Source organism: Culex pipiens, chromosome 1, assembly GCF_016801865.2.
Source record: "Culex pipiens pallens isolate TS chromosome 1, TS_CPP_V2, whole genome shotgun sequence".
NCBI classification, from domain to species: Eukaryota; Metazoa; Arthropoda; class Insecta; order Diptera; family Culicidae; genus Culex; species Culex pipiens.
Window position 1 is genome coordinate 125,921,004 of NC_068937.1, and position 14,177 is coordinate 125,935,180.

Consider the following 14,177-nt stretch of genomic DNA (forward strand, 5'->3'; position numbering starts at 1 on the left):
GTCTATTGACGTTTGAATTTTTACGACCCATTCCAATCGAAGGCTGAAGAAAACCGAGCGAAAAGCGAGGCAAATAAATAACAAAGGGTGGCCACCAACACCACCAGCAGCACCTGTTGGAGTGAGCCAGTGTTGCCAGGAAACGTTTTCTATAAATGCTAGCTTAAAATTTCATCAATTTTGGCAGCACTAAGCAGACCCAAAAGAGCGCTGGAAGAAAAAAAGTACTAACACGCAAAAAAATCAATGTGGTTTGAATCAAAAAAATATTTTGTTGTTTTGACTTGACGATTTTTTGTTGAAATAACCCTCAAAACCGATCGAAACAACTCAAAATTTTGAGTTGAAATTACTTGCTGTATTTTGTCAAACTCCTTTGGAAATAACAACAAAAATTTTGATTTGCTTCAACCCACAACGGCGTTGAATCAACTTGACTGTGTTTTTTGATTTCAATGAAAATTATTATGGTTTACACGTGCCCCCTTTCTGTCAAAATGTTGACATTTTCTCAGTGGGCTGATCGATTTTTTTCCGTTCCGTGCCGCGAGGTTATACAAATGGATCCGTGGTCTGTTTATCTGAGCGATTCGCGGAAAACGAAAAGGTTGTGCTCGAGATTCGGGTTGATTTCCAAACCACCCAGAATCAGGCCGACTAAAACCCAACAATTGAGATACCAAAGCTGCCACCACCAGAAGTTCCTCAGCGTGCTTTGCAAGATGGAGAACCAACCCAGATTTATCGGAATTCCCCAAGATCTTAATCTTCGACGGGACATGCTTGGTAAGCGCCTTAGAATTCTACCAAAATGTCTCTCTCTGACGCTTTTTCCATCCTTACAGACCTCTGCGGAAAACAGAACCACGATCCGGAAGCCAGTGCCAACATGGCCGCTCAACACGGGGAGACAAACTTGTCGGTTCACTCAGAAGCGGCGGTGTCAACGAACAGCAAAATGGCTCACGGTCTCAGGGGCCAAATTTGCTGCAACACTTGAAGGAACAGATGGAAATTATTTGAAATTTTCAATAAATAAAAAAATTAAACATCAATAAAATACAATTTTTATTCCAATTCAACATTTTGTTGATTCAATTCAATGACTAACCTTAGTTTGATAAAAATCTTGAGTTGTTTCCACAACGAAACCAACGTTGATTCAACAAAATTCTGATTTGAATGCGCTTTCTGTCAAATTTTGGTCAACAAAAGTGAGGGTTGATTCAACAAAAAAGCTGCTTTGAAACAACGAAATGTCTCGATTTGAAACAACAAAATTGGAGAGTTGATTCAATGCAAAAATTTTGTTGATTATATTCAACAAAATATTTTGTTGAATCAAACCTCATACAGGCTGATTCTACAAAATATTTTTCTGCGTGAAGCTGAAAATGGGCGTGGCCCAATTCACTCGTTTAATTAGAATACATTTCAGAAATATTTTTTTAAATATTTGTAAAAGGAATAGAAAAACTTTTAGTAAAAGCGAAAATAAACAGAAATGTTCAAAAAAAATGCTTTACTCGTTGGTTTACTTGGTTTTAGTTAATTTCAAGGATCACTACAGATTATCCAGCATCATTCAAACACGACCGCTTATTAGGCTTAAAATGGGTGAATTTTCCCTACATGGCAGTTTGATTGAGGATAGGTAAATTCACAGAATTGGTACTTTTTGAAATATCTGAACTAATTTATTATTGGCAGTTGAACCATTGATTTTTTTGATGAATAAAAAATTAAAGATTTTCACTTAATTCTAGAGTTTCATTTATTTCGGTTTATTTTAGAACTCTGAACAAATTATAATTATTTATTGTGTTGAAGTTTTATACTTGAAATTATTAGTATGTTGAAAAAGTTACTTTTGAAATATTTATGTAAAAAAATCACAAAATTAAAAAATAAATCACTCATTTCAAATCAAATAGATAAACCCCACATGGCAATTGGATAATATTATTTTCGTTTTTATTCTCAGGGCTGTTAGACATTAAAAACCATTGCTTTACAAAGTTCAAAAACCCATAGTCCAAAAAGCTCAAACCAGAAAATCGTTTTAAATGTTTTGAGTTTCCAATTTTTTGTTGGGTTTTTAAAGCGAAATTTTTCTAGGAAATCTTTTTTAAAATTGCTCAACGGCTCCTAAATTTCAATTATCAAAAGTACTTTTTTTTTATTCAAAATTTTGATACAAAATTTAACAATACTTATTTATTTTTTCGAGGTGGTTTAGCATATCCTTTACCTCTGAGATCTCTTATGCTAACTAGACAGGAAAACCAGCATGCTCGGAACAAGTGATTTTTAAGGTGACCTTTTTTGAGTTGTCAATATTATTCACCTTTTAAAAGATTTTAAATCAATCAGAAGCCTATCAACAAATTTAAAGGCAGTTATCTAAATAAACGTTAATTTGGGTGATTTTTGAAGAATGAATTTCAAAAACAAACTTCTCGTGTTGAAAACAATATCTTCCAACGACCAAATTGAATATTATCCAACAAACCAAGGGGTAGAACACTCCGTTCCCACCATTCTCTAGCAATCTTTCCCTTTACATCACATTCTCTCTCCGCACAACACACTGCTCCACTGGGCTTGCTTGGTGCTGTCAACCACGAGCGCTGTCAAGTTCCTTCGCGTCCTCTTCGGTGTTTGGTATTGGTGCAATACGTGCTGGCCATATTTCTTGTATTTTGTCGGTCGGAATACGCCAAGCCTTGTGGGAGACCGGCACAAACCTGTCTTTGCTGTGTTAGTTCCATACCCGAATCGCTTTTGTCGATAGCAATGAAAAGGAAGATTAATCTGACAGCACGGGGTGGGAATGAGAACGATTGAAATATTTTTTTTAAACTTTTTTTTATTCTTGTTGATGTAATGTTTCCATTTTATAAATTTTAAATTATCAAAACTAACAAAATAAAAGTTTTATTTCAATCAAAATTCCACAATACAAAGCCAGAATCAAATCAAATCGCCGATGGTTTGACACGTTTTAGTTGGTGAGCGTCGTGTAAAATGGTTAACAAACTTAAAATGAACCCCGCTAATTTGGCATCGGGGTTTTGCGTAATAGAAATTCTTATGAATGCAATGTTTTATTACCATAACATGTTTCTGATTTCGTGATTAATATTACTGATTTGTAATATTTTGATAATGAAATTCAAAAGTTTTTTTTTTCAACATTCCTGTCATTTTCTACACTGTGCCGCACAATTTCCACTACCAACGCAGCGGTAGAATCTTCCCGCCTGCACTGGTAGTCGTAAGCTTAAGGGAGTCGGCGTTTTTTCCTCCAAACACACCATACACACTCGGTATCAACATCGTGAGAGCAGAAGGCAGTCGGTTTCGGGACAAGGAAGCACCTCGCAAAACTCCATCGAGCTCCACCAGATTGGCCGGAAACTGCAGTCCTGAACTGTTTTTCTTTAAATTCGTGAAACCGGAACAAGTACAGCGTAAAACTTAGCAGCAAAATGCCGGAACCAACCAAGGATGAGCTCCGCAAGGAAATTGCCAGTGAGTATCTTTAAAAGAGTGTTTAAAATGGGCCTCGGGTTTCGGGCTCGAACATGAAATGTGTGTGATTGAAAATGGTGGATGGAAATCGTTCCGGAGATGTTCTGGGGTTGGATTTTGTGTTTGAAATTTTGGAAGTTTAAAATTTAGTGTCAATCGATCAAATTTTATGTGAAATTTATTTTATTTCTCACATATGCTTATTTTTTCTCAACTTAAAATTATTTGTTAATGTCTCCTTTGACTGATTGTGGAAAAGAAAATGGAGAAGATACTGTAATAGGGGAGAGCAGGTTCGTTAAGTGGTTTCCGTGTTTTTCAACTATTTTCTGATCGTGTTGATTTTTGAAGCTGGGGTTGAGGTTATCTTTGAAAAAAATAATTGCAGTAATTTAATTAGAGCTTTTTTGAATTTATCTAATGATGGTTTTTGTTCAAAAACTATGTAACTTTATTTTTCGAATGAATTCAAAATTGTGGGATCACAAACCGGTAAAAACATAAAACCTCTTAAAGAAGTATTGCATGAATTACAACATGTGTATTGTACTGTTGTCAGGGGTGACATTGGGCCTAGGGAGTCAGATTATGTCATACAAAAATGCTGAAATTTTTTATTTCCCAATCTCACGCCCAGACTCAAGTCACTTCCGATGACGGTTATTTTTTTTGGAAGCAGCATTTTGTGTTGCTTTTTTTCAAAGTTTTGTAAAATAAAATGTATATGTAGTGATTAGAACTTTAAATAATATTTAAAAATACCTTGAAAACTTGTATGAAAAACCAAAGCATCAACTTCCAAAAGATTTTATTGCATTTATTTGCTACATGAACTTATTTTGACCACTCCCATAATTTTTTAAACTTTTTCTTATATCCATTTTGCATCATAACTTTTCCATACCAGGCTCCAAACTTTTATCTGGGCTGGTCATGCAAAATGGCCATCTGATCTGATTTTCTTATCGATTTAATGTCTTCGACAAATTTGTTGGATGTATGTTTAACTGCCTTGTTCGCATAAATGTCTCATTTTTACTCTTTTATTGATGAAGTTTGGTTCAACATTGTGTGCTCTTTCTAAAAATCAGAAAAAATCCAGTTGTTTGCTCCAGATATTTTTATCCCAACCAAAAACAATAAAAAAAGCTAAGAAAGTCGGATAATTTACTCAAAATTGTACCTCAATTTTATTTACAATGACTACTTTTCTTATTAAGAAATTTTCTTTAATTGTGATTAAAATTACATTAAAGTTTGAGAAAGTTTTTTTTTATTTGTTGAACATGATTTTTGCATCCATTATCGCCTCGGTGATGTCGGTTTGTTTAGGTTTTTTGACGTTTGTCTGCTTTTCAACTGGGTTACGGCCCAGTTATCGAGCGCCCAGTTAAAAAGCAGCCCAGTTAAACAAAGCCCAGTTACCGAACAACTACTGTATTTGCCAGTTATATCCAGGTTTTTAAGCGAAGATGGCGTTCGAATGTTGAACGTCCGAAATGTCAAAATCGCGCAGTAGCACCAACATTAGAAAAAAAAATGCGGCTGTTATGCCATGGCACACTTTTTTCGTAATGTTGGTACCACTGCGTGACTTTGACATTTCGGGCGTTCACCATTCGAACGCCATTTTCGCTTAAAAAGCTGGATATTCAATAAACAACTGAACGAACACTTAACTAATAGTTTGTACAAGCTTTTTAATGATTTGCCACGAGCATTTATTTTCGCTACTTGTGATGAAATGTTTAAAGCCTAGAGTAAATTTTCAAAACAACCTATGAGTCATGGGAGCCCTAGTAACATTTTTAATGTTACAGGTTTTATAATGCTTCAGGAAACCCTATTACAACCTAAACAGGCTTTTATGGCCTACTTAAAGCCTAAAATGTTACTAGGGAGGACCTCTAAAAAAATATCTTGAAAACGTAACTATGTCATACACTCAACCCCCGGTGGTTGATCACTTTTTCGTTTGACACTTTTTTAGTTGGTTGGACAAAGTCAAACTAAAAAGTGACAAACTGTCACTTTTTACACGGCGCTCACGCACACTATCAAAACAAAAGCTTGGTAGTGTGTGTGAGCTCCGTGTAAAAAGGGTGTCAAACTAAAAAGTGACCCCGTTCGTTTGACAACAGTTGGTGTCAAACCATCGGGGTTTGAGTGTATCAACACATATCTGGAGTTTTTTTAAAGGTCCTTTAAATAAAATAATTTTTTTGTTTGTTTTTGGATGTTTTTGAAAGTTTCGGGTATTCAAAAACACCCAACTAGCAAAAAAATAAAAACTTTGTTTTGTTTGCTTAAAAAAAATCTTACATCCAGACTGGTGGCAAGCATGTCAAAAAGTGAACCTCGCTTTTGACAGTCCATATAGGGTGAACGCTCCATAAACTGGTTGTACAAAATAGGGTATACAGGCCATTTATGAGTAAATTCGAAAATAAGTTTATTTAATATTTAGATTTGTAATTTGAAATTGTTATTTATTGTCTAGTTATTTTTTTTTGTTAAGACCGAGCCATGCGGCAACGCTTCCGACTCGTAAATGGGAGTTCAGAACCCGGTGCGGACCAACATAGCAGGTTATCGTTTCCCTTCTGGATTCGATTTCTAAGTAAAGGAAAAGTAGTTTATCGTCACAAGCTGGACATTATCTTCTTGGAATATTGACATTTAACACTAAAATATGTGTATAAGCTAACATTAAAAAATGTGAACGATTGACTTCGTCCTCAAAAGGCTGGATAATATTTTATTTTTTCTAGTTATTTATTTTTTCACAAAAAATATTCAAAACTATTCATCAAAAACAAAATTCAAAATAATTTTCCACAAAAAAAAAACTTTTTTTTCAATTGCACATTTGTTGGCTCTTTTACCCTATATTTAACGTCAGAGGGGTAAAGCGACCAAATAGCGGGGTCCACGGTCCAACAAATGTGAGTATCGCGGCCCATACATACAATTTGACAATCTTGCCATCAGGCTTACATCAGAACGGAATTACCAAAATATATTATTGTTTATTTCATTAAAAATGGCTCATTGAAGTTTTTATCAACATTAATTCGTCCCCCATAAAACAAACTTTTTTTTTCATAACCATAAAACAAACTTTAACTTATCTAATTGAAAAGAAGATTGAAGTCTGTTGATATTGTCCTATATTAAGATCTGTGTACATTTTTTTACCGAAATATTTTATCATTTTGTATTTTTTATTTTATTTCTAACAACACACTCTTCCCTTCTATTCCAGCGATCCTGAAGGACGCCAACCTGGAGGAGACCGCCGCCAAGAAGGTTCGCCTGCAGCTGGAGGACAACCTCAAGTGCGACCTGTCGCAGCGCAAGAAGGAGGTCGACGATCTGGTGATGGAGTACGTGAACGCCCAGGACGAGTCCGGCGAGGAGGAGGAGCAGGAAGAGGAAGCGGAGGACAAATCTGAGTCGGAAGAGTCCGAGGATGAGGCACCGAAGAAGAAGGGCAAGCGGGGAGCCCCGGCCAAGCGAGGTGCTCCGGCCAGCAAGAAGAAGAAGGGTTCCGACTCGGAGGAAGAATCCGAAGAGGAAGCGTCGGATGACGACTACAAGCCGACCAAGGGTGCCAAGGGAAGCGCCAAGAAGGGACCGGGTCGCAAGAAGAAGGGCGGTTCCGATTCCGACTCGGATGAGGACTGGAAGAAGAGCAAGCCGGCCAAGGGTGCCAAGAAGAAGGGCGCTGCCAAGAGCACCGGCTACACCCGGCCGTACAACCTGTCGCCGGAACTGGCCGCCATCTGCGGCGCGGAAGCCCTGCCCCGCCACGAGGTCGTCAAGAAGGTGTGGGCCATCATCAAGGAGCGCAATCTGTACGACCCCAAGAACAAGCAGTACGCCATCTGTGACTCGGAACTGCAGAAGGTCATCGGCGTCAAGCGGTTCCGCACGTTCGGAATGCTCAAGTATCTTAAGCCGCACTTTTTGAACTAAATCAACGCCCTGTGTGCTGTGTGTGTAGAGCTAGAGGAAGAGCAATTGACGTACCATTTATATTTTATCTCGCCCCACTCCTTGATTGTGAAGAAAAAAGGAGAGAAATTTTTATTTTGTTGAAAACGCGGAACCGATTCCAGCGCGAGACAGACTGCGGTAGAGGGCGAACCTTCACTGCGTAAGGTTCCCAGCAGATTTAAAAGAGAGCAGATTTAAGCATTAAGCGAACACAGTGTAGTAATCTAGTTGTGAACACAAATTATAAAAACAAAACAAAATATTAGATGAGATGAGGAAGAAGTATCGTGACGAGACACAATTATACATATTTTTAAATCATACAAACTACAGATTTGCAATTAAATAAAACACTTAACCGTAATACAAACTCCTTCTAGGACAGATCTTGAAGAAATGGTAAATTGCTCAGAGCAAGTTCTACAAAACTGAATAAAATTACTGACAATGTATCAACTACACATTCAAACCGATTCCTTTTTATTTCGCTTTAACTTTATTTTGTTTTCCCGAATTGATGGATTTTCAACAAACATTTCACTATGATAATAGTATCAGTAAAATTAGTAATGATTTAAGGTAAGCAAACGAAAAGTGAACGACTGTGTATGAAGCGAAAGTAAATGAAACCGTTTCTAATAATGTATGGAATAAAATTTGACAAAAATCTATCCATTGCGTGTTTTGTAAATCCAAAATTCCATAAGGTTTTAGTATTTTAAAAGCTCACAACGGGGACTCAATGAGACAAGACAATCCGGGCGCAGCACCATCGCTGCCGATCATTAACCTCACAATCACCCACTGACCTCATGTCCGCTATCGTCTGGACCTGATCCGGATTCCGCCAACCGGTTCCAGCACAACTCAATCACATTCACACTTCCTCGCCGAACGCGTTCACTCTTAACTGCCCACAACGTAAACATACACAAGCGCCTTAATTTTCATTCACTGTCAAAACAAATACACGCTCCTGTAGGAACTAGTCTGTTTGGGATTATTATTAACCGGACCCTACGCTAAAGGTGAGGACAAGATTATCCGTTCGACACACCCTGTTTGAAAAATGTCGCACGTCGTACGAGTTGTCGCACGGTTTTGATTTTACCGTTTCGATATCGATTGGTCGAAAAAACGACAAACGTACGACAAACACTCGACATGCCCGACATTGTTTTTTCTATCGATTTTCCTTCAATTTGACGTCACGATTTTCGTCGACGCAAGAGTTTGACAGTTCTCTTCAGTTGGACTTGTTTGAACATGATTGCTGTTGAGCTTCGCAAGGATTTTGGCCGGTTGATAGGTGAGTTGTGTTATTTTTTCTGCTGGAAAGATTCAGCGGCCGAATCATAGTGTCATTTGTTCCAGGTTTCCTGATTTCGGTTATCGTGGTGGTGGAGGCGAAGGAGGATGGGAAATAGAGATAACCCGGCGGCCATGCCGGAAGACGGGATGGGAAGGAACCAATCTGCGGTCGAGGAAGCGGATGTTTTATTTTCCACGGGAGGTTGCGGTGCATTCCCAAAAGAGAAAAAGGATTAAATACCAAGTTCTGGTCAAGGGAACATAAATAAGGAAACGGAACTTCCAATTCCCAGAGAGTTGTTCACTGTTCTGGGTGAATGAAAAGGCGGAGGAGGACGGAATAATACGCTCCCGGTGGCGTTTCTGATTCGCCAGAAGTTATTATCAATGGTGAGTTTTGAAATAATAAAAAAACAGACATTCAGAATTAAAAAAAAATATTTATAAATTCATAAGCTCAAAAATTCCAAAAAAAAAAAACTACAAAAAATATAATTCAAAAATAACAAAATTCAAAAATAAAAAAAAAATATCTGAAAAAAATTAACATAAATCAAATTGAAGTTTTTTTAAAATTTTTTTTTAATTTCTTGAATTTATGAAATCTTAAAAAATCTATGATTTAAAAAAATATAAAATCCAAAAAAACATTTCTTACACGTTTTAAAATTTTAAGACTTCTGCTGTTTTTAATTATTTTTTCAAAATTTCTGAATTATAAAATTTATTAATTACAAAATTATAAAATTATAAAATTATAAAATTATAAAATTATAAAATTATAAAATTATAAAATTATAAAATTATAAAATTATAAAATTATAAAATTATAAAATTATAAAATTATAAAATTATAAAACTATAAAATTATAAAATTATAAAATTATAAAATTATAAAATTATAAAATTATAAAATTATAAAATTATAAAACTATAAAATTATAAAATTATAAAATTATAAAATTATAAAATTATAAAATTATAAAATTATAAAATTATAAAATTATAAAATTATAAAATTATAAAATTATAAAATTATAAAATTATAAAATTATAAAATTATAAAATTATAAAATTATAAAATTTTAAAATTATAAAATTATAAAATTATAAAATTATAAAATTATAAAATTATAAAATTATAAAATTATAAAATTATAAAATTATAAAATTATAAAATTATAAAATTATAAAATTATAAAATTATAAAATTATAAAATTATAAAATTATAAAATTATAAAATTATAAAATTATAAAATTATAAAATTATAAAATTATAAAATTATAAAATTATAAAATTATAAAATTATAAAATTATAAAATTATAAAATTATAAAATTATAAAATTATAAAATTATAAAATTATAAAATTATAAAATTATAAAATTATAAAATTATAAAATTATAAAATTATAAAATTATAAAATTATAAAATTATAAAATTATAAAATTATAAAATTATAAAATTATAAAATTATAAAATTATAAAATTATAAAATTATAAAATTATAAAATTATGAAATTATAAAATTATAAAATTATAAAATCATAAAATTATAAAATTTAATTTTCTTGTAATTTAAAAATTTATAATTTTTGTAATTGAATAATTTTAAAATTTTTGTAATTTAATAATTTTAAAATTGTGGAATTTTATAATTTAATGATTTTATAATTATAACATTTTAAATTTATAAAATCATAAAATTTTTAAATTATCAAATTCTTGAAATTTAAAATAATGTTTACTTTGAAATTCCTAAATTATGAAATTCTTGAATTTTCAAATAATAAATTTTTTGTATTGTATAATTAAGAAATTATAAAATAAATAAAAATTAGTAACAATATTAATTATGAAATTTTTGATTAATTTAATTCTTGATTTATTGAATTGATAAATTATGAAATTGTTAAATTATAAAATCGTCCAATTATTTTTTTAAATGGCTGCATATTTCTAAATTTATACAATTAAAATATTTGAAATCTTCAGCATTCTAAAATTCTATGATTTAAAAATTCTTATTTCTAGAATCTTTTATTCGAATAATCTTAAATAAAATTGGGTATTTTTTACCTTGTAATTTTAAAATCTTGTATTTTCCTGTAAGCAAAAACCTCTAAATATGAATGGTTAAACGGAATCACCCTATCTTATTTCAGACATTCGAAAATATTCCTATCTGATCCTGCCGAAAGTCTTGCAAAGTGCGCAAACCCACGTTATCCGTTACTTCAGTGGCCATCAGTCCATCGGACATAAAACAGTGGGGCAGCACCAGGACCGTTTCCAAGTCCAACTTTGATCAGCATCTGCGGCAGCAGCGAGGAGCAACAGTCCATCTTGACCAAGATGCTGCCCCGCCTGCATCGGAAGAAGCGACTCGCAACGGCGCTCGAGAAGATGACTGACGAATTCCTGCCGAGCAACGAGGAGAACTGGAAGACCAACCGGAAGACGACACCAAGATGTACGTGAAGATCCGCGACACAACAAGTATAATGAATTAATTGATTTTTTACTCCGGGGAAAAGTGCAAATTACATTAAAAATAAAACAAATTAAAAATAAACAAATATCTATTTTTTAACTTCAACATAACCTAAAAACCTGAAAAAAGCACACGACAAAGGCACGACAACCTAAATAACAAAACCGTGCGACGTCGGTCGAATGTCGTACGACAATGTCGAACAATTTCGATGATCGATCGCACGACAAATACGACATTTTGGTGCAAAAACGTATGACATTCGTGCGAATGTCGCACGACATTGTCGTGTGACGTCGTACAATTGCACGGACGACAAACGACGGACGTCCGATGGACTTTTCAGTCAGGGCAGTGGTGAACGCAGATTTTGCGGCTGTCATCATAGCCTGCCTGTTATCGACCATTGAACATAGCAAGCACTGTTCGCCTGACAGATCATTGAAAAATCGAACTGGCGTAAATTGCTGTGCGCAGCCGAGTGGTTAGGCCTTGACAAGAATGCCTTATTCATGAATAGGAATTAAGAGCAACGAAATGTGCGCACCTTTAAAAAAAAGTCACGAAATATTCTAGCAGAGCTGGATTATTTGTTTAACTTGACAGATTGCGCACTGAGCGCGCTAGCGAGCGGGAACAAAAAGAGAGAAAACAGCGAGAAGCGCGCGGCTGACGAAAGAGAGAATGAAGATTGTCAAATCAGTTATGTGGTTGATTTGTGTGGAATGAGACGTGTTGTTTGTTCGTTGCAAAATATCTCTGTTTTTATTACAAGCTTTATTTGCAATTAAAAAAAATACCCTTTTACTCCACTTCCTCAATGGTTGGTCCACTGGCGCTCGTGCCGGCCTCTTCCCCCTTTTGGTGCAGCTTCGTCATGATCGGCGCACAAACCTTCGACAGTGCCTTGTACTTCTTCTCGTAGTCGTCCTTTCCGGCCTTCCCTTCGCTTCCCTCCAACCACTTGAGCGTCTCATCGCACTGCTTGCCGGCCTTCTTCCGGTCGGAATCGCTCAGCTGGCCTCCAAATTCATCCAGGGCAGATTTCACGCTAAAGCAGTACGACTCCAGCTTGTTCCGAGCGGCGACCCGTTCCCGCTGCAGGTTGTCCTCCCGTTTGTACCGCTCGGCATCCGCCAGCATGCGGTCGATCTCCTTCTGGGACAGACGACCCTTGTCGTTCTCGATGGTGATGGTCCGCTGCTTACCGGAGCTTTTCTCGATGGCGCCCACGTTCAGGATTCCGTTGGCGTCCAGATCGAAAGAGACGTCAATTTGTGGGATTCCACGGGGGGCTGGAGGGATGCCCATCAGGTCGAATCTGCCGAGCAGGTTGTTGTCCCGGGTCATGGCTCGTTCGCCCTCGTAAACCTGGATGGTGACGCCCGGTTGGTTGTCCGCAAACGTCGTGAAGGTTTTCATCTGTTTGCAGGGGATGCGGCTGTTTCGATCGATGATGTCGGCCATTACGCCGCCGGCGGTTTCGATTCCCAGGGAGAGTGGGGCCACGTCCACTAGGAGTACGTCTTGGATCTTGGCATCCTTGCTACCGCTCAGGATGGCAGCTTGGACGGCTGCACCGTAAGCTACGGCTTCATCTGGGTTGATTGAGAGATTGAGCGCCTTGCCGGAGAAGAACTTCTGCAGCAGAGATTGGATCTTGGGGATTCTGGTTGAGCCGCCGACTAGGACAACGTCGTGGATGGCACGCTTGTCCATCTTGGCGTCGGTTAAGGCCTTCTCAACCGGTAGCAACGTTGACTTGAACAGGTCCGCACAGAGCTCTTCAAACCGTGCTCGGGAGATCTTCGTGTTAAAGTCTACGCCGTCAATCAGGGCTTCGACTTCAACGGGAGCTTCAGTGCTCGACGAGAGTGTCCGCTTGGCTCTCTCCGCCGCGGTTCTCAATCTTCTCAACGCTTTCGCGTTCTCCCTAGCGTCCTTTTTGTGTTTCCTCAGGAACTCGTCCGCAAGGTATGTCACCAACCTGTTATCAAAATCCTCCCCTCCGAGGTGAGTGTCCCCAGCGGTGGCTTTGACCTCAAACAGCGAACCCTCGTCGATGGACAGCACCGACACGTCGAACGTTCCACCGCCCAGGTCGAAGATCAGCACGTTCCGTTCACCCTTGAGGTCCTTATCCAATCCATACGCTAAGGCAGCGGCCGTCGGCTCGTTGATGATCCGGAGCACATTTAGGCCCGCGATAGCCCCGGCGTCCTTGGTGGCCTGTCGCTGGGAGTCGTTAAAGTACGCTGGAACCGTTACCACGGCATCCCGAACCGCTCCACCCAAGTAGGCCTCGGCGATCTGCGAATCAAAAGCCCTTTCAAAGCTAGCAAAGACACAAACCCCCATCGCATCTCACCTCCTTCATCTTCCCCAGCACCATCGAGCTAATCTCCTCCGGGCTAAACTCCTTCGCCTCGCCCTTAAACTGCACACAAATCCGCGGCTTCGACCCGTCCTCCCCGGCAACCACCCGAAACGGCCAGTTCTTCAGATCGTCCTGCACAACCGGATCGTCAAATTTGCGCCCAATCAACCGCTTCGCGTCGAACACCGTGTTGGCCGGGTTCATCGCCACCTGGTTCTTGGCCGCATCGCCCACCAACCGTTCCGACTCCGTAAAGGCCACGTAGCTCGGCGTCACCCGGTTGCCCTGGTCGTTGGCGATGATCTCCACCTTGCCGTGCTGGAACACGCCCACGCACGAGTACGTCGTGCCGAGGTCGATTCCGATGGCCACCATTTTTGATTTCGGTTTTCAATCGGTCACAAGAATTTGGACTGGGGAAAATTGCTCCCGAAAAGGTTAAATGTCACGGCGTGGTAAG

The 14,177-nt window shown here is 37.4% G+C and overlaps 3 protein-coding genes and 1 long non-coding RNA gene across 4 annotated transcripts; 3 read left to right on the forward strand and 1 right to left on the reverse strand.

The window, feature by feature from the left end:
* Window positions 1-237: 237 nt before the first annotated feature.
* Window positions 238-1,381, forward strand: LOC120422154 (uncharacterized). The gene is made up of 2 exons (XM_039585526.2): window positions 238-786; window positions 846-1,381. The coding sequence occupies exons 1-2, from the start codon at window positions 456-458 to the stop codon at window positions 998-1,000; spliced, it is 486 nt and encodes a 161-aa protein (XP_039441460.2). The 5' UTR covers window positions 238-455; the 3' UTR covers window positions 1,001-1,381.
* A 1,945-nt stretch (window positions 1,382-3,326) lies between these two features.
* LOC120422149 (uncharacterized) lies at window positions 3,327-8,204 on the forward strand. The gene is made up of 2 exons (XM_039585520.2): window positions 3,327-3,534; window positions 6,800-8,204. Exons 1-2 carry the CDS (start codon window positions 3,492-3,494, stop codon window positions 7,510-7,512), a joined length of 756 nt encoding a protein of 251 aa, XP_039441454.1. The 5' UTR covers window positions 3,327-3,491; the 3' UTR covers window positions 7,513-8,204.
* Window positions 8,205-8,630: 426 nt separating this feature from the next.
* LOC120422153 (uncharacterized) lies at window positions 8,631-11,667 on the forward strand. Its single transcript, XR_005606086.2, has 3 exons — window positions 8,631-8,842; window positions 8,908-9,234; window positions 11,012-11,667. It is a non-coding gene; the product is annotated as an uncharacterized LOC120422153 (long non-coding RNA).
* A 423-nt stretch (window positions 11,668-12,090) lies between these two features.
* LOC120422142 (heat shock protein 70 A2-like) lies at window positions 12,091-14,133 on the reverse strand. Its single transcript, XM_039585513.2, has 2 exons — window positions 13,709-14,133; window positions 12,091-13,650 (listed from the first exon to the last, which is right to left on the reverse strand). The coding sequence occupies exons 1-2, from the start codon at window positions 14,090-14,092 to the stop codon at window positions 12,145-12,147; spliced, it is 1,890 nt and encodes a 629-aa protein (XP_039441447.1). The 5' UTR covers window positions 14,093-14,133; the 3' UTR covers window positions 12,091-12,144.
* Between the last annotated feature and the right edge of the window lie 44 nt (window positions 14,134-14,177).